The sequence below is a fragment of the Harpia harpyja genome, chromosome Z, assembly GCF_026419915.1.
Source record: "Harpia harpyja isolate bHarHar1 chromosome Z, bHarHar1 primary haplotype, whole genome shotgun sequence".
Classification (NCBI taxonomy): domain Eukaryota; kingdom Metazoa; phylum Chordata; class Aves; order Accipitriformes; family Accipitridae; genus Harpia; species Harpia harpyja.
This window is the reverse complement of record NC_068969.1, coordinates 85,551,407-85,577,000: the sequence shown is the minus strand read 5'-3', so window position 1 is coordinate 85,577,000 and position 25,594 is coordinate 85,551,407. Positions and strand designations below refer to the sequence as shown.

The following is a 25,594-nucleotide window of genomic DNA, read 5'->3' as shown; positions in this document are numbered from 1 at the left end:
CAATTAAAAGCTAAAAAAAAACCCAAACAAAAACAGATCCAGAAAGTGTGACTGGTGAAAAAAATGGGTAGCTTGTTATGGCTAGACAGAAGATGAAAGAGTGACCTTGTTACAGTTAGCAGATACGTGGAAATGCATACAAAACTGTAAAAAAGAGAATAATGAAGTATTCAACAGATCTCTGTGCTTTATGACAAAACATAGTAGTCCTGAACAGCAACCAGTGTGACTTAGACTGGTGTCTGGCAAACCATTTCTAGCCTTACCACAACACTGGAGATTTTGGGCAATATAACCAAACATTTATTAAGAATGGATGACGTATAGGTTACCCCACCCTGTATCAGGAGGATCAATGAGATGGCCTTCCTTCCAACTCCCATCAAACCATGTGAAATGTAAACCACAAAGAAAAGCAGCGGAGATTAAGTAATTTCATTCTACTATATTCCAAAAGCTGAGATGCATCTGCATTAAGTGGGAACATGTATATATATATATATTCTGCCATGGTGTAACAGATATACACACTTTTAAACTATTGCCAACACAAAGCAGTACAGCAACTTGATTTATTATACGCAGATTCTTCTGCATTGTTGCTAAACAGTACACTGGTCCAAAGTTACTAAAATACTTAAAAAACTATACATTATGTAAACAAAACATAAATAAGACAGCATAGTTCTTTGTACATATAGTTTAGTACAGATTGTTAGGAATTAATGAATATGTACAATTCTATACCATAGATTGCATTTTTACAATGCATAAATATTTTTTTTTACAGAAACAAATAAAAAATAAATTTGACAAATAAAAAGGAGATATATACTGTCATAAACACACTGGCAAACAGTCCATGCTGTAAGATGGAACATGTGCAAAAGGCTAGACTTCTCCAAACTAAAATGTTTAATGAACTCATTGGTCATTTCTGACCTTTTTACTAAAGACCTCTCTGAAAACTTCTCTCTGACAAACTAAATAAATTTTTCTTCTTCCTAAGCCCCACAGGTAAACAGGAAAGAACTGTAATCTTAAGTAATTTTGAGTAAATAAACTGTTTCAAACAATGTAAGAAATTATTCAATAGTTACAACTTCCAAAGTCAGAAGAATGCCCCAAAATTTCAAAGTGGCTCATTTGCAGTAAATTCAGGATGCAGCTTTGTCAAATTTATCAAGGCAAGATGACTGAGATGCAGGGAAGACAGTGGTAGGATTTCTGCTTGTGGACACAACAGGAGGCAGTGATGAAGACAGGGAAGAAACTTTGGATGCTGGAGTATTTATAGCATTCAAAATGGCTCCCTCTGGACTGACCAACAGTTTTTTGATAGAAGTGTCTAAGCGAAACACTGAAGCATTGCTCGGTATATGAGAGTTCAGAGGATGAATGGCAGAAACCATGGAAGATGTAGCTACAACATTAACAGGAGATTTTACCACTGAAGACAGAGACAGTGGCACTGCTGACAGTGGAGTACATGAGCTAGCTGGAGTACTAAACATCTGGGGTGTTGCATGTACAATGGGTAAAGCATCTGCAGACCCAAAAGAGTTCACAATTTTTGTAGAGCTTTTCAAAGGATGTTTTGATATTTGCCAACTTAATGAATTACTCGGTGCTAGCATGATTTTTGAGGTTATTGGATTAACAATTTGTACACCTTGAGCCTCTTGACCTTGGTTAATAGTTAAAGGAGGAGTCTGTTTTGTATTCCAAGAGAGAAGAAGAACATGGCTGCCAGCTCCAAGGCCTTGTGGTGGAACAACAAAACGAGTACCATTAATCATTATGTGAGTTCCAGGTGCCAAAGGCATACAGGTGTTAATGACTAGTTTCTGCTGAATGCAAGGTTCATCCAGCTCACCTCCTGCCTTGCTTGTTACAGTTGGTGAAGCTGCAGACATCTGAACGGTAGAAGCACAAGTACAAGCATGACTTTGTTTCTCTGTACTGGGAGGCACCTGCTGGCATTGTAGGGAAGAAAAACTGGGAAAACTAATGACTTTACCTGTATTTGGTGATGGAGGGGGCAACACACTCTGAGGCTTGTGAACAACTGCATTACTTAGCATAGCAGCTGAAACTCCTGATGACTGAAACTGAAGCAGTGTGGGCAACTGACTTTTTGGTACTGGAGGAGGAGCTGGAACTGCTGCCAACTGAGGAACTGTATGTAACACTTTGTGGGGGCTGGCTACACATCCAGGCAAGCTAATGACTGGAAATTGCAAAGCAGATGCTAAGTTTTGAGGAGATACTGTTGGTTGTGTTGTTGAAATCAGCACAGATGAAGCAAGATGTCCCGTTTTCACAGTTGACATACCCACAGTATTTCCAATATTTGATGTACACAGTCGATTACCCAGAACTGGCCTTATTCTTGAGAGATCATTTCCACTAATCAAGATAGTGGGCTGTGTCCCAGAAGAAGTCCCACTTGATGTTACTGAAACAGATTCTACACATGCATTTGCTGTTGTTACTGTAAAGGCATTTTCAGCTTTTGTTGCAACACATACAGATTCATTAACTGACACTGCAGTTTGACTCACAAAACTTGGAACAGGAACCAAAGTACTAGTACTTGTCAAAGGCAGTGCCAAGCCCATGCTCTTTTTGTCTTCTCCCTTAGAAATGGCAGAGTGCAATATATTAACTGGTGGAGCCTGCTGCGCATTGCCTTTAGTATTTACAATGGTTTGACCTATATTTAGTCCAATTTTCACATCTTTTACTTGAGCAATAGTTGGTGATGAATTTATTCTTATTGGTGCTCCCACTGTAGATGGGATCAGAACCAACTGTGGTTGCTCTGTGGCACTAACAAAGGTTTTGCTTAGGGAAGAAGGAAGGTTATGCTTCAATGACTCTGGAACTAGATTGGTGGTTGATGGGCCATTGGCAATTTGTGTGTTAATAAAAAACAACTTCTGAGCATTAATACCAGTGGATGCCAGAGAGGGTATAATACTGACTCCTGATGCCCCACAGGGTGATAAAACAGGTGGATTTGTGACTAATGTAAGTTTCTGAACTGGAGTACCGCTGATTAAATCTCCATTTGTTGCTGAATTAGACTCAGATTGTATAACACGATTTGTTGTAGTTCTAGTATCACCTTGTTGCTGTACAGAAGAATTTGGAGTTATGACAGTGTTATTTTGTCCAATGCTAGTCACACTAACAGGACTGCTTGGAGTTGCTGACATCAAACTGTTAGCTAATGAAATGGAGGATAAAGGAGGAGAGGACACATAGCAGTTCTCCATTACTTGACCCAAAGTGCCCCCAACAACAGGCTGCTGTAATGTGAATTTGATATTCTTGTCCATTGCCTGGGTAAAATCAGCTGGGAAAGCTGGAATGTTAACAGAAGCTGTTGAGGGGCCAAATGCAGAAAGAGATGATTGTCTAATATGTGGGAGACCAGACATGGCTGTTTCTACAGATGGAAGAGTAGAGCGTGATAAGGGTGTGGTTTTTGGCACAAAAAAGGCCTGAAGTTGAGGTGCGTAAGTGAAAACTGAACTAGAAGATAAACTACTAGGTGAAATTTGGTCTGGATTTGTTCGCACTTTAACAATTCCTGTGTTCCCACCTCGTGTCGTGACCAGAATAGATTGTGATTCTCTTACACACACCGTCTTCAGTTCTTGCCTAGTTTCAAAGGAGTCAGCTGTCTGCTGGGATACAAGACCGTGACAGGCAGAAACAGTGTTTGTAGACCCACTTAATACTGTTGCTGATATCAAAGACTGGCTAGCTGTGGAAAGAGTAGGTGAAGTCAAAGACACAGGGAATGTGGCAGTTGAAACTGTAGTCTTGATTTGCTCAGTTTCAGTCTGGCTCACCTTAATTGTTGATGATGGTAAGTTACCTGCTGAAGTTACAGCTGGCAATGATTGTGTAGTGTTCATGGGACCAGTCACTTGTGACAGGTGGGTAATATTCTTGTTAAAAATTGTACCAGGTGACTGAGTGGTAGCATTTGCAGGGCCTGTTACCACAAGAGGTGTTAAAGAAACACTGACATTTGATATTTCTGGTAAAGTTGTACAGTGCAGCTCAGATGATTTTTGTTGCAGTGACTGAATGTCCTTGGCCACATTTTTTCCTTCCTTCTGCTGAATAAGAAAATTCTTAGGTAAAATAAGAACTTGTTGCATGACTTTTTCTCCAGTTTTAGGGTCAATCACAGGTTGCATTTGAATTTTCACAGAGCTGTTGTGAAGGTCTACTGGTACACAGTAGCCATTTGGCATTTTGTATACCATTTGTAAAGGAGTCTTTGAACTGGTCTGGCAGGGCAACGCTGGTTTTACCAGTGATGATTCCAAAGGTGATGAAACTGGTTTTTCAGGAGTAGATACATTTATGCCAGGGGAAGGTGACAGTTGATTTGTTAAGGTCACTTTGTTCCCAGTATTCTTGGCAAGCAAGGCCTGGATAGGTTTGGTCCCTTTCAGAAATTTCGATACTGATGTTGCAGGATCTGTCAAGGAAAACAATTCTAGAGTTGACCCTTCAAATTGTTTCAGCTCAGTCAAACCAGTCTCTGGCTGCAGTCTACTGTCTGAACTCTGGACCACAGCCTCATTAGCACTCAGTTTAGCTTTTTTCCTTGGTGAAAGCTCATTAGTGCTTTGATCCAGACAACTATTTTGCTTGGACTGTCGTTTAACACATTTGGGCAGTGTCTTCTGTATTTCTTTAGAAGTTGATTCTTTTTTCAGAATTCTGTTTTTTCCTGCAGGTAAATTCATCTCTAATAGCTTCATTTCACCTGCAAGGATATTAAAACAGAAACTGTGTTTTAGACATTTGCAACTAATACCTCTATGTAACAATTTTACAGCATCTAGCTAAAGGCAAAATGCTAGTTTGCAAGCGTAAGGATATGTGGAAGGAGAATATCTGCTTCTTTAAAGGCATCTGGTCAAGAACCTTTTTCAATGCAAAAAAGGGGGTAATAAGGAAAGGAGGAAGTCATAAACAAGAACATACAGGGACACAAACCCAACCAGCATGGGAGACAGTGAGGAAAACCAAACCTGGTCATTCACATTAATTGATGAAGGCATGTGAGAATGGGAAAATGTTTATTCCAGCAAGGTTACCTCGAGGGAAAAAGGGAGAAGCCAGGAAAAAAATATACAGAGACACAGATTGATCAAAACAAAAACAACCATTGTCATTGTCAAGAAACACTCATTGTCATTGCACAATGACAAGAAACAACCTCACCAATCACACCAAGTGATGGGCCATCAAGAAACTGCAGGTGCCCCTTCCAGGAAGATCAACCTGGACTTTGCAACTGATATGACTGTAAACCAGGGGGTATCCTGGACACTGGGCTGGGAGGGGTGAGGGAATCGGTAGAGTTATACAAACCCATGAAGGGATGTGCAGAGGAGGGGGGGAGCTGCAAGGACACAGCAGGGGGTCACAGCCTATGTGCCTGGTGCCAGCTGCTGGGAGGCCAGTATCTGTATCTTCCCCAAATCCAGTGTGCACGGGGGCAGTGTGTGTGTATTCACTGGCAAACTTCAAGCTGGACTAGCTGATGAGCAGGGGGCCCTGGGGTCTGGGCTGGCATATCAGGTGGACTTTTGAGTGTGGGGTGCCTGTGGGACAAGGGTGTGAGTGCCACATGTTTCACACTGAGCATTGAGCTGGACCAGCCAGCAAGCAGGGGATGCGTGAACTGGATAAGAAGGCCCAGAATGCAGGCAGGGGTGCTGGATGGACAGGAGGGCCATCCACTGAAGTTTTGGCAGTGCGGGGCTGCAGGGGAGCCTTTGTGAGGATAGGACAGGAGCTGCCCTGTGCCAGACACAGCTGGCTCCAAAACAGATCCACTGCAGGACACAGCTGAGCCTGTCAGCCAAGCTGGTGATGCTGCGCAGAAGAGTGTGACACAGAGGAGTGAGGAAAAAATGTAGAAGCAACCCTGTAGACACCAAGGTCAGTGAAGGAGGGGAAAGAGGTGTTTCAGGCACTGGAATGGATTCCCTCGCAACCTGTGAAGACCATGGTGATACAGGTTGACCCCTTCCCATGGAGGACTAAGCTGGAGCAGCTATCTACACTGCAGCCTGTTGAGGACCCCATTCCACAGCAGGTGAATACACCCTCAAGGAAGCTGCAGCCCATGGAGAGCCCACACTGGAGCAGACTACTGACAGGAACTGTGGCTTGTGGGGGACCCACACTGGAGCAGTCTTATCCTGAAGGACTCTAGCCTGTGGAGAGGACCCACGCTGGAGCAGTTTGTGAAGGACTGTATCCCATGGGAGGGACCCCACATTGCAGCAGGTCAAAAGCATGAGGAAGAAGCAGCAGAGACGAAGTGTTATGAACTGACGTCAACCCCCAATCTGCATCCACCCTGTGCCACTCGACAGGGAAGGAGGTAGAAGAATTGGGAATGAAGTTGAGCCTGGGAAGAAGGTGGAGATGGGGTGGGGGGGAAGGTGTTTTAGTTTTTGTCTTTGTTTCTCAGCATCCTACTCTCTTTTTAATTGGCAATAAATCAAATTAATTTTCCCCAAATGAGTCTGTTTTGCCTGTGACAGTAACTGGTGAGTGATCTCCTTGTTTGTATCTTGACCTATGAGCTTTCCCATCTTATTTTCTCTCCCTGTCCTGTTAAGGAAGGAGAGTGACAGAGTGGCTGGTTAGGCATCTCGCAGCCAGCCAAGGTCAACCCACCATAAGCGTAAATTCCAAGCAGGCCTATTATGTTATCACAGGAATAGTTAATCACAAAAATGGCAAAAACCAGCATTAATCAGAATTTTCATCTTGGTCATGTCTGCCCTCTTCTAGTCTACATCCGTCAGATGTGCATCACAAGCTATTTCAATATTATCACAGTAGTACTTACGGTAAAAAGTAGGACACAAGCTCACATGGAACAATTAAGCTCCTGAATCAAGTTCAAACTACCAGATTCCAGTAAATGCTTACCATGGTCTGGGTGATCTTTTTGGGGAACTTCCGCATGTTCTACAGGCTCTGAAGATTTACTGCATACTACTGCAAAAGAATCTTTGCCAGAATCAACTTCACTTTCATCATTACTCCACAATTCTCTGGTAAATTTATCATGGTCTGGATGTCTTTTAAAGTCATCATAGTCCTTCTTCAATCTAGACCTTGAAAATAACAAAACTAACTTTACTAAAGAACCACACTGTTTTTAACATTTTTATTTGTATTGCTGCCACACAAAAAGTTGGTATAGAATTAATTGCCTGTGCCCTTCAAAAAATTTCATGGTAGCTCTGTCTGCAAATCTCTAAAACCCAGAAAATGTGAAGCGACAGGGATGTCCCTTCCCTCAACAAAACTGAAATCTATGTCATTAAGTCCCCCAACAACAGACAAAAAGACTGAGTCAAATATGACCATCACTGTTTTACTACATCCATCTTCTGTTTCTTCCTTCATCTTGCATTGTGACAGATGTGCCTGTATGGACTTGAGTATTAACTGTAACAAGTCTAGTCTTCCCTCTCAAGGCAACCCCAACTACAGAATTAAGTAAATACTGTTTTTCTTAAATGCATCAAGTTGTTGGCCCAGCTATGGGACCATAATGTAACTTTCTCCTCTACAAAACCCTTATTATCTCTGGGCCATTAGAGCAGCTACCACTGTCCTTTCCATAAGCTCATGCTCCACTGAAGAATGCGCATGTGATGGACATACATAGCTGCTTTACTCATTTGAACACCATTCAGAAACACATCCACCTACCTTGATACTCCTAAACTGCTACATATTTCTATTGTCCCTTCTTCTAAGCCATTGTTTAGATGAGATCTAGGGGGTATTTTAGTGTATAAATACAGTGAACTGCAGGATTCAGCTGATGGTAACCAACACAATATCCAGGAAGATTATTTAGCAAACAAATAAATAGATTACAGCAATTAGCACCTTATGTGGAATAGAATCTAGACTCTAGTCTGGATCTAACCCTTAGGACAGTAAGAATAATATCTTAAATTTCCCCATTCTTACGCATTAAAATAACAGTTTTTGCATTGAGTGCAGCAATGGCCAGCTGCTCCCTAAAGGATGGAAAGGGAGGAGCCAAACATGATGTCACAGATAGCAGGGCATGAGCCTCACCAGGCAGGACGCCATCCCACCAACCCTGAATGAGGGAGCAGGGCAGGCCTAGGAGTGGTAACTGGGTTCAACTTAGAGCCCAGATCAACAGGCAAGTTCCTACTGCTGAGGCAGGTCTGAGGTTAAGCTGGGAAGTCAATTCACAGGTTCACATCAAGATCAGGTCCAGTGATAGCTGCCAGGGTCCGGACCCAGTCAAGTGATTTCTGCGTGGGTCCATAGTGATGATGCAGGTCCAAGGTCAGTCTGAGGGTCAGTCCAGATCAGCACGACCCACGGCCAGGCAGGGTAACTGCTGTAGTTGCGTTGGAAACTGGCATTCCTAGGCAGAGATTGAAGGCTGCAGAATGACCTGAAATAGGGATCCTGGGCCCATGGGCAGGTGATGTGGATGGAGGCCGAGGTGATGCTGGTCAGGGTCAGTAAGACCTAATAGTTTACTCACAGCTTCGACACTGAGACAAGACAACCTTGAAGTCTGTATCAAGATGTAGTCTGGATGAAACTTCAACTCCGTCATTGGAATTTTGAGCTTGAAGTCGAGGTGTGGAAGAACTATAGGACGCTGTGGAACCATAGGAGGACACTAGAGAACCACTACTGTACTAAAGCTTCTGGATGGGAATTTCCTTTTTTCTTTTGAGGATCTTCTGCCAGGGGGGCCGTGAACAATGTGATCAGTGGGCTCAAGTAACCTTTCCTTTTAAACCTTGCTGCTATTCAAATACCATTCAAAATTATACTGTTATAATTCTGAAAAGACCAGAGGACCTTTCAGAAGGGGAAAAAAAAAAAGAAAGGATCTTGATCATAAAGAGTGCTCCTACTAATTAAATACAACAAAAAAGGAAGGAAGGAAAACTCCACACTCTTATTGCATACTGAGGTCTTGTACAGAAGGAAGGAGCTCTGCCCAGCCCTTGACAACCTAGAAGGCCAACACTGTCATTCAATTAGTACATGTTAGTAGCTGGCTGAGACACCCTACAGACAATGCAACTGCAGCTAGACTTGTGCTGGTGCTGCTGTTTACACCAGCATAAGCAATCTTTACTCAGTTGCTTTTTCCGTTTTACATGACACCATTCTTCACCACTGTAATGGGTGCTACACAGCTGCCTAGCAGCTCCATAATGAACCAGATCAAGACATTGATCTAGCCTCCTCTCACCCATCTCTCTTTTCTCCCCATGATTTGTAAAGATTGTTTTTCAGCTGGAGCTGTTCCCTGGTATACTATGTGTCTGTCCAAACAGTTATGTCACGGAAATACCTAGGCTAGCATTGCTGAATAAACTAGGGTTACAGCCTAAAACATACATCCTGAGAAATATAAATTAATGTCAGAAATTATCCTCCACTTCAAGTGCATGCTTCTCTAGCTACTGGCACACATACATGCAAGACCCCTGCCACCCAGTTCCAGACTAAAATTTACTTGTATTAGGCACACCTCATATTTAGTACTTCTACATACTCTATACAACAGTTCTACTTCTGTATTCTAGAACCACATTTAACGAACAGGAACAAATACTGGGCACCAAACCATTTCACAGCAGAATTTACACAAAGGATAAAGCTGAAATCCTTTCTAATAGTATTACTATCTGCCCCATTTCCAGAAGGAGTCTGAATTGCTACAGACAGAAAGAAATGAACAGCTAAGGAAAATGAACAGAAACTTGAATAGAAAGGAATACAAAAAAAGCAAAACTTGTACTTTGGTCCATTATTTAAAATTTAAAGCAAAATGTTCGACAAGATCTTAGATTTCCAATAAGGACTTTAATTCATGCATGATATCTGTAAAATGAGCTACTAAGGAACGAACTCTTAGTAATTCTATTTGTTCACTGTCTTTGGTGCTATGTTGTTGGGGTTTTTTTAACATAATACCTTTTACACTTTTCAGAATTAGTTCTGTACCACATAACTATGTAAGCTGCTTCCTTCATACTCAACATTTAAGCAGCTCCCTAACTTTACCTATCATTTGACACAGAGTTCAAGCATCTAATCATTACTTGATTTTTAAATGTCTATGTGGCAAAACTAAGGTATGATTATAGCAACAGCTGTATGGCTAACAGACAACAATGGCACCAAGCTTCAAGACACAATGACAATACCAAGTCAACATCCAGTCTCTCCAGGATTTATAATCTTCGTAGCATCTTCACTGCTACTAATATTTGCCCTTACAAGATTTAAATCAGTCGCTGCTTCACTGATATTTCTCTGACACACCTCATTCCAGATGCATTTCAAATTTACAGAGTTACAAAGACCTTAAAACAATGTTTTAAGAATTGCTTTGTGCAGAATTCATTACAACCAATTTAGGGAGCTTTAGACAGTAAGTAGTCTGACGAAGTATTCTAAGCAGCCCAAGTCTAGCTTTCTAGACACAGGTTTTCAGCACCTCTTAACCAAATAAACAGCAATACAAATCCTAGCTGGATTGTGATACAACTATTTATAGGCAGGCTTAAGAATTCTAGAGCATTTTAGAGGAAAAAAAATATTAGGGGGTTAAACTCAACTTTATTTAGAGACAGTAAGTCTGGAACATAAAGTAATTCTTCCAACTAAAGCACTGCCAGTGCCTCACTCCTCAGAGTATTTTCATTTAATTTATTTGAGAAGCCAACTTATTGATTAGTTTTTAAAAGTGAATTTTGTTGTTTTCCATTTCATGCACTACTGTTTAAAAAAAGAGTAGCTAATTACCTGTTTCTTTGAAATGCTTTCATTAGCTTTGGTTCCCATGGTAACAGTTCATTAAGCAGTCGTATCAACGTACCATGCAATTCCTTTACTGCTTGCCTCCGATGGTACCATCTTCCCTGCAAACATAAATACCATTTATTTATCATTGCATTAGACTTGACTCTTGTTATGTTGTATTAGTACTACAATAATCCTGGTACACTAATACAGCATACGAGGAAAATAACTGGAGGAAAATATTAGTAAGTTTCACAGTTACACCTACCCTTAACCTATGTAAGACTTTAATACTTCTACTTTTTTTAATACTACAGAGACATAATGTCCGAGTTAAAAAAGCAATACTGCAAGGATGTTCACTTTCTACAGGTCAAACTTAAAACTGAAACAGAATCCTATGAACATATCATGTGTTTAAAATTACTTAAATAAGTAACTAACATAGGTAGTAATCCATTCAGGTCAGGGAAACCAACCATGTCTGTACACTTTTAATAGTTAGAGATAAAATTTCTACAGAAAACCTTACCATAATCTCATTTAACGTAAGTGATATAATTTATATTATTATTATTTGCAAAAACAATTTACTACAATTTTTAGGGATAAAAAACACAGATTTTTTTTGCATTACATTTTTATATTTTATTCAAAGTTCTAGATAAAATGTTTTTTTAAAAGAAAGTTTTGCAAATTGGTTATTTATGAAGTAACAGAATATGCAGCAGAGACCAGTTTTCCAACATAAAAGCTTTAAGCTTTTAACTCAAATGTATAATTAAAAATGGTTTTCTTTTGCAAACTGCTATATGTAATCTTATGATCTTCCATGAAGAATTCATGTTCTAATAAAGCTGGAAAGGCTGAATGAGGATAAAACACACTGGGAAATGACAATTAGCATGTATACACATATATACCGCACAACCATGGTGGCCATAATGCTGCAGAACACATCTCTTAACACTCTTAGATACCCCTTATAAGTATTTCTTCCCAAAACTTTATTCCCTAGTTTATTACATAAAAGACTGAACAATGCATACACACGTAACAGCTATGGAAAGAGATGTGGTATACTCTAGTACTTCTGCCACTCTACTAATTCTGTGCATTTTATGTAAATGAGGATTTTATCTTTTAACTTGTCAGAGAGGATGTAAGACAGTAAAAAGACTAGGGTTCTGCAAGAAAAGAAGCAACACTTGGGAACTTATTTATTTCATATACATATTTAGCTTTCAAGAGAGCTCATATCCTTCACAGCTTCCTGTGGTCCAGCACACCAAGAAATGTAGGGCAGGACAAGCTGCATAAAGCTTGACATGGCTGCCTTTCAACAGTCTACAATAACGATTTTTCTATGGACTTCGGAGTAATTCCTTTCTACACATTTCAGCAGATCTCTCCAATGTACAGCAAGATCAGTCAGGCTGAATGCTTCTTTGAAGACCAGGTATCTATTTTTTATGGATAAGCATTTACATGTTACATAACAAACTGAACAGCTGCTCCATCATTCTTCAATTAAAATTACAAAAGCAAAGATTTTAAGTATGAAATTATGTCACATTACCCCATAATGGTCAGTGTTGAGCACACAGACAAGCCAGCAAACTGTATTCTAATTTCTAATGTCACTTGTGGCCAGTCATATTTGCACATGTAATGCACTGCAGCGTAAAACCTGCCACTGAGCACAGCAACAGAAAACAGGTCTTGTGCATACTGTAGCCTACCAAGGCATTTGGTATCACCTCATAATGTTAGCAGTCAACAGAATTAATTGCTAACATATGAAAGGATATTATGTGCACAGATTTATCTTTCTTGTAAGATATACAAACATTTCACTGTTTTAAAAGGATGAATTTATATACTACACAGTATTAGTGGATTGTACCAAAACAAAAATCAAAATGGCAAAAATATACACTGCCACTACTATCAGGATATAGAAATGCTGTACATCCATTCGATATAGCAAACAATGGGATGTATGAAAACATAGTATAAAAAGATATGAAAAATTACTACAGAGTAAAAACAAGAAATTATTCACTTCTGAGACATTTATCTTTAAATAAGGCTACGATCTTGGCTTCAGTAGAAAAAACCCAGTATTTATGAGCCAGATAAATATCAGCAGACCACTGAGTAAACTTTGAAGTGATAACTGTATCATGCATTGAATACCCAGACATAGGTAGAAGGCTTAGTCAAGAGCAGACTTCAAGACTTTACTGCCTTCATTAACACTTCAAAGAACAACAAAAACGAGTCACTTTTCTCCTTGCTTACAAAAATGAACAAAAAAATAACAAATCCCCTGCCCTCTGAATTCTAGAGCTCATTTTTAACAAAAATAGTGTCCTCTGGATATAAACTCTGGAAAACTCCACATTTGCTTACAAAAAATTTTAATGCAAATATTATAGCAACATAATTTAAAAAAAAGTAAATTAAATATTTCCCTGTATCCCAATTACTCATTTTTCTTACTGGGATTTAGGAGTTGACAATATACCTGTTAGTGGAAACATACAAAAATTTAAGCCATGAGAATAATTTTCTTTCCTCAGAAACAGTCAGGACACAGAATATGGGCCAAAAGAGACTGGGGGGGGGGGGGGGGGAGATCCTTATCGTTTAAATTATTGTTGTTCAGTTGATTTTCTGTGCAAAGCCCAGATGTTACACAAATGATCTGCTATTAATACTTAAATATTAAAATAGTAAAAAGGAAGGGATTAAAAAATATGTCTATAACCTTAAGACACTCACTACAAAATCTAGCACTAACTTTCCTATGCAATTTCATTCTCTAACACAGTCTGGAATTTTTTCCGGGCGGGGGGAAGGCAAATCAATAATTGGTAAAGCTCTTAACTGCCTACCTCAGCATTACATAGCTGCCTACCAATTTCTACAGATAATAAACTTGCTTTTACAAATGTCTGCATTGGAAACTCCTCTCAGTGATACCAAATGATGTAAGGCAGCAGAAATCTACAAACTGAAGCTTAGGAGGTTCAGGCTGGACCTTAGAAGGTATATTTTCATCAGAAACATACGGCATTAGAACAGGTTGTGCAGAGAAGCTGTTCAATCCCCATTTTCTTTCTTTTTTCAGAACTTGGCGAGTCAGGTCATGGATGACTTAATGCAGCACTGACAACAGTCCTGCTTCAAGGTGGGGAGACCTTCAAATATCCCTTTCAATCACTGACTGCAGGGTTCCTTATGCTGAAAGATAAAAGCCTCTGAGTATGACCTGATGTGTTATGGGATTAGCAAATAAATGGAAGGCAACATCTAATGGCACAGAAGAAACGGACCACAGCAGAGTAGCCATGACTGTTTCACTCAACGTAATCAAAATATAGCTGTTCAGGAAATTCCACGAGGAGTGGTTTAGCCGAACAGCAGTGTTAGTACAAAGGAATACCTACTACAGCCCCGTAGTTCAGTCCTCTTGTCAACAAGGGGTCTGTAGAAGTTGAGATCTGGATGCACTGCCTTCTGGTGTTTATGAAATCCAGCAGGATCTTATTAGTAGACATGAACTAAAATTATCCAACTACATCAACCCAAGACAGTACTTTAGTGGTAAAAACAGTCTTTCTCTATCACTGAAGAGCTTGCTCTTAATAGATGTGCAAAGAAACTGTTCCCCTTCAATTTACTTGAGCTAATTCTAAGTCTGATAAGAGCCTGCATTCCTAACTGATTACTTAAATAGAAATATCCAGTAGCTAACTTGGGTGTGTACTGAGTTATGTTCTTATGTGGTCTGTAATTTACATTCCTAGGACCACTGCTTCTGCACCTTTGCTCTGACTTCTAGAATCACAGAATCATTTGGGTTGGAAAAGACCCTTACAATCGTCAAAACCAGTCGTTAACCTAACACTGCTAAATCCACCACTAAACCATGTCCCTAAACATCACGTCTACATGTCTTTTAAAAACCCCCAGGGATGGTGACTGAACCACTTCCCTGGGCAGCCTGTTCCAATGTCTGACAACCTTTTCAGTGAAGAAATTTTTCCCAATATCCAATCTAAACCTCCCTTGCCACAACTTGAGGCCATTTCCTCTTGTCCTACCGCTTGTTACTTGGGAGAAGGGACCAACACTCACCTCGCTACAACCTCCTTTCAGGTAGTTGTAGGGAGTGATAAGGTCTCCTCTCAGCCTCCTTTCCTCCAGACTAAACAACCCCAGCTCCCTCAGCCGCTCCTTGTAAGACTTGTGCTCCAGGCCCCTCACCAACTTGGTTGCCCTTCTCTGGACACGCTCCAACACCTCAATGTCTTTCCTATAGTGAGGGGCCCAAAACTGAACCAAAACTGGTGCGGCCTCACCAGTGCCCAGTACAGGGGGACGATCACCTCCCTGCCCCTGCTGGCCACACTATTTCTGATATAGGCCAGGATGCTGTTGGCCTTCTTGGCCACCTGGGCACACTGCTGGCTCCTATTCAGCCGGCTGTCAACCAGCACCCCCAGGTCTTTCTCTGCCAGGCAGCTTTCCAGCCACTCTTCCTTCCCAAGCCTGTAGCCCTGCATGGGGTTGCTGTGACCCAAGTGCATGACCCGGCCCTTGGCCTTGTTGAACCTCACACAACCGGCCTTGGCCCATTGATCCAGCCTATCCAGATCCCTCCGTAGAGCCTTCCTACCCTCAAGCAGATCAACACTCCCGTCCAACTTGGTGTCGTCTGTGAACTTGCTGAGGGTGCACTCAATCCCTTCATCAAGATTGCTGACAAAGATATTAAATGAACTTAATTACCATCTTGTTCCAGGTAGTGACAAACAAAACACTATTTTTTTCTGGAAACACAGGATAAGGTATTAACAACAGAACAAAAGAGAAAAAAGGCCTAGATAGAGGACAAGTATAAATGTGACTTTCAGCTGTGTTAAGCAACAAGTAAATTTAAAAAAACGCAAACACAATAAAAATACATTTCAGAAATGTGCTGAATGTTTACATATAAACACAGAGAGACATTCAACACATTGTCAGCTGAAAACTTACCTTTTAAAATAAGGTTTCTGACATCCAGAGCAGCCAGGAAATGCTGACTCCACTCTCCATGATGCCCCAACATACACTATTCTGGCATACTCATCATGGAACCCCAAAGCAGACTGGAGCCAGGATATGGATATATGGGGTAAGGACTGAACTTTATATGGGGGGTTGGTTTGTTTTTAAATAAACACACACACACAACACCACAATATTATGCAGTTTTATAAGATTTTCTTCAATCTTTACTTTATATCCCAGGGACATAAAATAAAGCTTAGAAATCTTATAAAACCATGCAATATTGTTGAAAAGGGGTGGTGGTGGAGGGAGAAAACTTACCTTACCCTTAATAGGCCTGCTCCATTCTGCAGCGGGGTTCAGTGGTGTGTGTGACATCACCAGTCTAGCATTTTCTAGTGATGTCACACAGAGAGGGAGTTGGTGATCTGCAGCTGCTTTGGACATCAGATACCTAAAGAAAAGAGATTGATAACTTTTTCAATTCAGATATGGATGGATGCTGAATGTTCTTATTAAGCAATTTATGGGCCAAATGCTAGAATTTCAGACACTTACTTCAGTGGCTGTTTTGACTGAGTAAGAATGCATGATGAGATTATGTATTCATACTATACAAACTCATCTATAATTGAAAGTGTTTTCATTCTGAAAATGCTTAGAGTTATCTGCTACAGTAAAAGTTCCTGAAAGTCAATATCTTGTATTTTACTTTCAGCAATGTCATTCTGAATATTATAAATATGTATCAACAGCTAGCCTCTGATGTTATTTGAAGACTGGGACTGAATATAGTCAGGAAAAATGGCTTGTAGTAAATTATAAAACAAATTTAATCATGATATCTCTTAATTTTACTTTTGAGCATTTACCAGCAACTAATGAAAAGATATCATATATCAGCCCTCAAACTTTTTTTTTAAAAAAGACTTCATCTTGCACTTCTATGACCTAGATATCTGATCACACCAAGCTACATCCTAAAATGGTATCCCATACTCTCTTATTAAACATTGCAAACAAAGTAAAAAAAAAAAAAGGCAATAAATTTCTTGCTACTGAAAGTGTCTTTATCTCATGATTTAGTTCATTACTATGAAATGACTTTTCATTCAGACATTTAGCCACATGTTCTAATTTTCTTTAGGCAAAATTACTATACAATTATCATGGTGCTGATTAATCTGCCACATTTATTTTAAAGATATAAAACACAAAAGCACAGGAGAAACTTTATTATCAGCATGATCTTACTATCTTTTTGATCCTAACTCAGAACAGTGAAATTATCTGGCACTGAACTGTCACATTTTACCCTTCATTAGAAGAATTCAAGATATTAACTAACTTATACTTCTGTAACTCATGAAGAAACTGGATGTATGTAGTATCTTAAACTATTTACAAAAAAGCTGGGTCTGTTAAGCTATTATGGATCTTACTTGACACCCTTTCATATAGCTGAATCTTGCATCTTCTCAACTCTGGATATACAAGTATTTCTCTATTCTTCAGCTGAACATCTTAAAATCAGTTTTATTATAACTGTGTGCTGACAGGAATGCCTTGAACAATTAGTTCAAAATAATATACTAACTGACCAAAATCCAAAGCACTGTGAAATGTGTCGTGGTTTAACCCCAGCCAGCAACTAAACACCACGCAGCCGCTCACTCACTCCCCCCCCCACCCAGTGGGATGGGGGAGAAAATTGGGAAAAGAAGCAAAACCCGTGGGTTGAGATAAGAACGGTTTAATAGAACAGAAAAGAAGAAGCTAATAATGATAATGATAACACTAATAAAATGACAACAGCAATAATGAAAGGATTGGAATGTACAAATGATGCGCAGTGCAATTGCTCACCACCCGCCGACCGACACCCAGGCAGTCCCCCGAGTGGCAAATCCCTGCCCCCACTTCCCCGTTCCTATACTAGACGTGACATCACATGGTATGGAATACACCGTTGGCCAGTTTGGGTCAGCTGCCCTGGCTGTGTCCTGTGCCAACTTCTTGTGCCCCTCCAGCTTTCTCACTGGCTGGGCATGAGAAGCTGAAAAATCCTTGACATTAGTCTAAACACTACTGAGCAACAACTGAAGACATCAGTGTTATCAATATTCTTCGCATACTGAACTCAAAACAGCACTGTACCAGCTACTAGGAAGACAGTTAACTCTATCCCAGCTGAAACCAGGACAAATGTTCTGAATATACAGTAGTATCTCTGTGACAAAAACGTTCCAGATTAAATGTATCAGTACACATTCATATCTTTGATGCAGAATCCACCCTTTCACCTTTGGAACTGTAGAAAGGTACATGACAGAAGTGGCTTAAGGAAAGCTTCTTAGCAAACATTTATTGGTGGACTTGCCACAGAAGGAAAGGCATGAAAGATCACGGGAAGCTAAGAGAAAATAGGTGTGAAAAAACTAGACAATATGGACAGAAAAAGAGATACTGGAGGAGCTAAGAAATACTGAAGACTGGGACAAAAATACTGAAAGTTAGTGAGATAAGCAGAAGACAGAAATACCAGACAAGAAAAAGCAATTACTGTGCAGAAGATTTTGAAATTTGAAGCCTAAAATTGGCTTTATTCATTCATACTATGCAACTAAATAGCTCATTGACAACTAAATAGCTGGTTGGATTTCCAAAAGCTGCACATACTCAATCTCTCCTCAGAAGTACAACAAACTGTATGGATGTAAATTTGTAAATTTCAGACTCAAAATTCAGCATTTTGGGCTCATACCAGTGTTTTTAAAAGATGCAGGCAAGCCAGAGAGAAGCAATAACAAACTATTTGGAAGTGACTAAAGTACAAATCAAGATTTTGGGACATAGAATGGAAAAAGAGACTATGTTAGATACATTACAGACGAAGATGCATAGTAACACAGAAACTAAGCTGAAATTAAAAGAAAGTGTTTCAGCTGCAAGCCTTCATGCAGGTCTATTAAAATTTTGTTATCCTAAGTATTTATTGGAATAAGGATCTCATCAGCAGTTTAAACCTGCAAATGTGTGTGCAAACACAGATCTCTCAGACTATGTTATTTGTTTGCATGTACATTTACGTATATATAGTAATACAGATGAAAACAAGTATAACTGAAAACTCCTTACATGCAAATGTCTCGAGCATGGTACATATTTCCCTGGGGAGGTAGGGAACAGGCCAGGAGAAGAGAAGGGAGGAATGGGGGGAAGAAAGTCCACCTCCTGCTACAAAGTGAAGAACATTTAACCCAGTAATAATTAAGTTCCCACAGGGCCCAAATGAGAAGACACAGTAAGTTTTTCCACTTTATTTTTTGTAAAGTTGAAGTCCGATTCCCTAAAATATTAATAAGAGCCCTAGTCTATTTTTGATGGTTACATGAATTTCTGCTGAGCATTCTTAGGAAGTCCCTGTACAGTCTTGTCTAAATACAGTTTCCCCACCAGACATTTTCAAGCATATAGCAATATTTCCCATTTCTTTATTGTACACAGAGGAAATACCTTGTAAACTTCTATTTAGTAAATGAGCCATTTTGCATTATTTTTGCCATATATTAACTTTTTTTTAAGTAAAGTGTAGCAAATCAATTAAAAAAACCCAGAAAACAGTCTCTTCTCTTAGTTTAGGTACTTCTACTTCCTATGAACAAATTTAACAGCAGCCTGTTTGGAATTTCAAAAAAAAGCAGACACGGAAAATATGCTCCATACCGGCCCAATGTATTCCTTTGGATAGCCTCAGTATCCTATAAATGAATTTATGTCTGAGGTTCTAAATATTTCTGACATGAACCAGTGGGTTTTTAACTCTGAATTTTCAGGTGCACTCCAAAATATGTATTTCTGCAGATGATATGGACTTAGAGCTGGAGAAAACCTGAGTTTGCTTTCAGCCCTTCTGATTCACCTGCTTAAAAGATATATACACTCTCAAAGATAGACTTCACCTGTCTTTGGAAGTACAACTGTCTAATTAGTACCTTCAGGAATAACATTAGAAGATGGCTGAACCCCTAATCTTTATAAAGGAGGTTTTTACTACTAAGTCAAGAACATCAGTGTGTTAAAGACCTCTGCAAAACAATAAAATCTTCAATGCATTTTCTCCAAATCCTAATTAGTCGTGAATTTGGCTGGTGTCCTTTGACTAAGTAATTCTCCTTCCCCTCACCTCTGTCTGACTTTTCTCTCCCTGTAGGAAGAGTCTGGTCTCCTTCTCAGCAAGGTACTGCCCGTTAACTCTGTCAACTTAATTGTGGGAATCCTGGGTTTCAGCCTCCATTCTCACTCCCCGGACAGCTATGCGCTTACCAATCAGACTTGCAGGGAATGATTAAAATCCAGTGGTGCTAACAAAATAAAGACTTGCATTTCAGTAAACAAGGAATCTTTCAACATTTATGTTCTCTCCAGGCCAATCTATGCTTCAACATAATCAGGACAGGGTCTAGAATTAACTTTCCTTGTCAAAGCCCAGTTCATTTTACAATAAACACGCTTACTACAAAGTCAGCTTGCAAAATGACATCTGCAAAAAAGCCTGAAGTTCACTATTTGATACAAGTATCTGCAATCCTGTCAGTTTCATACTACACAACCAAAAGAAGGGATTTTAAAAAAAAAAAAAAAAAAATCAATTTCTGCTATGATACGCAACACTTAAATACACACAACTGATCTACAGAATAGCTTAATTAACAGTTTCACACAAAAACCCAATGACTTCAGATCACAAGAATAGCTGATAATCCGGAAGGCAGTAAAGAGATTTCCATTCACTCTGCAACTCCCACTGATTTTACCCAACACAGAAGACAACAGGGAAAAATCGGATCCAAAATGTCAGAAACTGATAGTTGTTACCTTGCATACTGATCGGGACAGAAGGTGCTACTTTACCATCTCTTCTCATAAAAGAAATTTCATATATTAGACCAAAGCCTTTATGTTATCCTAAATATACTGGAAAAATGGTTCACTATCATGTATGTTTGTCAAAATTATTTTTTCATCAATACTGCTGCAAGTAGACTTTTAAGTGGAATTAGGCTACTTTGCATGTCTTGATCAATTTGCTAGTTATAGCAAATTTCTAGGAGTTCACATTCAGCTGAACTGCATGCTTATATATAGTCTAAATTTTCAGCCAACATGAGGTAAAAATGCAATAAAATCTCATTAGAATTTTTTAGCCAATATGTTCTACTTCAGATTTATAATTTGCTTGTAACTTCCCCCATCTTACCTATGTCAGTATTAGCAACAAAACAGATATAATTTTTACTAGAATCTAATTCTTGTTGCTGTAAATTCTGTGGGTTTTTCTATTAATTCCATTTTTACTCTACTTTTTAGTCACACTGCTTTAAAGTGAAAGGATGTCACTTCACATGTCCTAAGGAACATACCAAAGCCAGAAGACATTCTAGCTTAGACATTCGTTAGGGAGCCACCCTCCATCCTTTCACTAGACAGTGCACAGAGCATTAGACTCAAGTCCTTCAATTCCCCTTCCTGCACCTCCTGCTTTCTGATTTCCAGTCAGGCACTCTCATAAATAGTAGATCTGACTAACTTACTCTCTCCTCTCCCTCCTGAAATTTAGTACGTGGTAAGGAGAGGAACTGTTTAGTAGCTGAAAGGATAGACTTTTTAGAGCACTCCTGACTGGAATATAACATACAACTTCACAAAATAGCACTTTTCCTGTCAAAAGCAGTCCCACTTTCTTTTAGCCCCAGATGCTAATTCCTGTCTTTACAATGACCCCTCAAACTGTGGCAGAACACAAGCATAGGTATCTGTGCAACTGCATGATAAATTGCACTAGAAAACTGATCTGGGTTACAAAACACCTAAGCAGCAGTAAAAAAGTAGGTTTATCACAGACCGACTCTCTCACCACGCAGCTGAACAAAGAATTTTGCTACCCCCTCTCATGGGTTGGCACAGAACATGTAAGCTGCAAGAGACACAGAGAGTAGGAACTACTTATTTGGCAGCAGTTGTGGCTTATGTCAGTTGAAAGCGTATGTGAAATTGCAGCCTCGCTTCAGAACTGTGGCTAGAGTTCAACTGCAAAGCAGTCTGGGAAGCAATAATACTAAGACTGGGTTGAACTTCTGTTTAAAATTAAAGAACTGAAGTCAAATTTCATTTTCCTCTCTGAACAATTATGGCAAACTGGCGCTAAGGCAAATCTCATCATTGTTACAACAAACTCACTAGTAATAAAGCGAAAGTGCAAGACTTTAAATGGAAAAATATCACTCATAGCTAATTCAAAAGACAATACAGGTGTACAAAAGAGTACAGAACCAAACTTTAATCAACCAAACAGTGAAAATCCTTTCCAACAGGTTTATTATTTCACTGTTGTAGAAGAAACTGGTAGTAATGCCTACACTTAAAATTACCCATGCCTTTCCATTACATAACCCTGTTCTAATTTGCTTTTAACCTGCCATCCAAAACTTGTTTGGGCTAAAAAATCTCTCATGTCATTTGTTGGCTCAAGCTGATGTTCTGAAAAGTGTCAGATACAACCAGTCAAACTACCTATGGAAAATGCAGGAAACCTGTAAGTTTACTCATGTTAAAGAAGTCTTACAGCTCAGCTCTTTCATTACAGCCTCCAGTACTTCCAAGTTCTGGAGAAGGAATTCCTTTTACATACTCCAGAATGGTCTCCTAGGAAACAAAGGGCAGTTAGGACTAAGAAAAAGGTTATACTTTAAAGTCTTAATATAAATTAGACAAGCTGCATTTCTAATATGTTTTAGTATTTAAGATTAGCTTTAAAGCTTGCCTTGAAGGTTTCTCTCAGTAGCACATGCTAACAACTACTAAAACTGGAATTACCAAGCAGGTTAGTCATGAAGAAGAAAGATGCCTATGGCTTCACCTAGGTCACTACTGCAAACAAAAATCAATAAGGTTAACATGAATTAGTAAGAACACCACCATCTTTGGGTCAAAACAAGAAAGAAGTCCATGAACAGCATCAAAATGAATACCATGATATTAAAAGAAGCTTTCACATTAGGTCAAATTTCCATCATCAAATTAGAACAACGTTTTACTTAATAGACTAGGCACTTCAGAAAAGCTGAAACAAACTCTATCCTGGATGCTTCTGAAACTGCCACTGTCATTTGTGCCATAGCTGAAGAATGAAAATCTCCATTTCCTCCAGTTTTTAAGATATCTAACCTAATTACACCTGGTGTTAGACATCAAAAATGAAAATGACTTCCCTTGCAAAACAAAACCTCATTTTAGAGAGTCAAGTTTATTGACTATTCATCTAATTTAACATCTGTTTACTTGTATTTTTTAAAAGTGAATATGAAATTTGCCTGATAATTATTTTTTAAAAGTCAATACTTCACTTTACTGTTTCCTTGTTATCACTTCTTCAGCAACTAATTCTAGCCTTTTTTCTTTACATAAAATTTCTAATAACACAAACATTTAGAGACCCAGAATCACGATCTGATAGATCTATACAAGCACACAGAAAGACTGGCCTTACCTCACAACTTCTCAATGCTGAATGAGTTGTATCTTAACTCCCCTGTACTTAAGTGTTTGGTTTTTTTAAGACAGTGTGATTAGAACTAAACATAGTATTCCTGCTGAAGTCATGCAACTTATTTACATAATGACATTATCAGATTTCAGTTCAAAGAGCAATTATGACATACTTAGCATATGTCTAGCCTTGAAGAAGTCTTGTTGGTACGGTTTTACTAGTAGATGAAAAGTCTCACCTATACTAAGATTACTGATATGCTGATGTGTATTCTCATTTTTGGCTTTTTCTTCTATTGCTGACATAGCCTTTCTGATAACCTCTTGACAATCTTATCATAAAACCAATCTGCAATTTAGCAACTACAAAATAATTTCAAGTTAAATCTGTTTTTATTCCTTTTGGTATTTTAACAACTATTATGCTAAGTGTCTGCACTGAAATTTGTCTTTCAGAGTCCTAATTTATATTGCCTCTCACCTACCATCTCTCTTTCCCCTATTTAAATAATTTAAGAATAAATTGTTTCTGCATGAGACTAAAGACATTCACAGAAATTAGCAGCCTAATTTCTAAGGTATAGAAAAAGTGACATTTTTAACTATTACTGTTCATAGAAATGCCACAGAAATGCCTACCAAAGGTTTTATTAAACTGCAATGAAAAAGAGTAAGTAGAGTTGGCTGCAGAAGTCCATTTAATTGAGTACTATTCATGTATTTTAAAACCATCCACCATCTTGATGAGAATCACTGCCTCCTACAAAACCGCAAACGTGTTGGATTCTCTTGTCTAACCGTTACTCTTTTGAGCTTTTCAACTGCATACACCAAGTGATCCAGTGTACATCGGTAGAATTTGTATTTCAATCTGGTATCAAATGCCAGATAACGATTTCCTGTACAACCTACTTGAATAAAAATTAAACAAAGCCAATTTTAAGAACTTACTTGCAAACAAAAGGAGTTTGGAATCCTAATAAGCAACGTAAGAGTCAGCTCACAGGAAGATCTGATCAGCACTGCACAGGCAGATATGAGAACTCTATCCTGTAATTGCTTGTTGGGTAAGAGTTTGTCCTCAGGGAAGAATGGCCACATGTTTAGTAGAAATGAACTATTCCTTCTAAGGTATTGCTACTATCCACATTTTATTTTGGTAGTGAAAAGTGTTAACGCAGTTATTGAACTTACTTATCATAAAAACATTGTGAACAGAGCGCTATATACAGAGAAGATTCAGATTACAGTCTCCAGGCATCAACCTTATGAGGCTTCATGCAGTTACTGAACAGGCATAAAATCTTCAGTTGACAGGCCTCGGCAAATAACTGGCACTGTGTTATACCCATACAAGAGAAAGCTTTTAATGTCACATACCGATTTCTTTTTAATGTCCTCCAGATCTTTGAGTTCATTCTCAATCTTTCTGATTAATTCCCTGAGTTCATCAAGATTAGTGCAAATAAGCTAAAAAACAAATGAACACAAACACTTGGTAATGTGGGACTTGGAAAATGTACAGTGAAGTTAAATAAAATCTAAAAGCACATGTTATTACTTAGTGCCATCATTTGATTTTTATTTTCTTATAGCATTTTTAAATGTAAAAAAATAGGACTTTTTGAAAGGAAGAAAACCTAATAAGAAAATACTTCACTCTATGGACATAAACCATATCTCTGCCTGTAAGCTTCCATTTCAAAATATAGGTATTTTCTTAAAATTTCTGTAAATGACAACTACCAAATTTGTCTCAAGTCTAGTAATGAGTTGGAACAGGTTTGAGTACCAAACAACTCCCCGGTGAATTAAAGAGTAGTAGCTTTGGACTACGCTGCGGTTACAACTTAATTACACTTGTTACAACTTTTTCCTGAACATAACTTTATGGGCTTACACAGAGTATTACTGAAAGATAACCTAGCCATGTCTATCAAATCTACCTACCTATCTATGTTTTGAAAAAGCATTATATTCTTCTTATTCCTGCCCTTAGAAAAAATCCTTTTTACATTTTTCCTTTCAGAATATGGAAGTTAGTTTCTTGAAAAAATTGTCAACCAAAAGTAATCTACAGGTTTGGGCTTACCATCAT

The 25,594-nt window shown here is 38.8% G+C and overlaps 1 protein-coding gene across 4 annotated transcripts in view; it reads right to left on the bottom strand.

Annotated features, from left to right (window-relative positions):
• Positions 1-558: 558 nt before the first annotated feature.
• KIAA2026 (KIAA2026 ortholog) overlaps positions 559-25,594 on the bottom strand; it is a 54,718-nt gene continuing 29,682 nt past the window's right edge. For 2 of the 4 annotated variants that reach the window (XM_052777143.1, XM_052777142.1), the window contains 6 exons: positions 24,877-24,966; positions 22,574-22,653; positions 16,270-16,402; positions 10,888-11,003; positions 6,985-7,172; positions 559-4,795 (listed from right to left, as the gene is read on the bottom strand). In XM_052777143.1, coding sequence (XP_052633103.1) covers positions 1,158-4,795; positions 6,985-7,172; positions 10,888-11,003; positions 16,270-16,402; positions 22,574-22,653; positions 24,877-24,966 — 4,245 coding nt within the window. In that variant the 3' untranslated portion in view covers positions 559-1,157. The remainder of the gene's footprint in view (positions 4,796-6,984; positions 7,173-10,887; positions 11,004-16,269; positions 16,403-22,573; positions 22,654-24,876; positions 24,967-25,594) is intronic. The other 2 variants (XM_052777144.1, XM_052777145.1) reach the window with 2 other exon arrangements.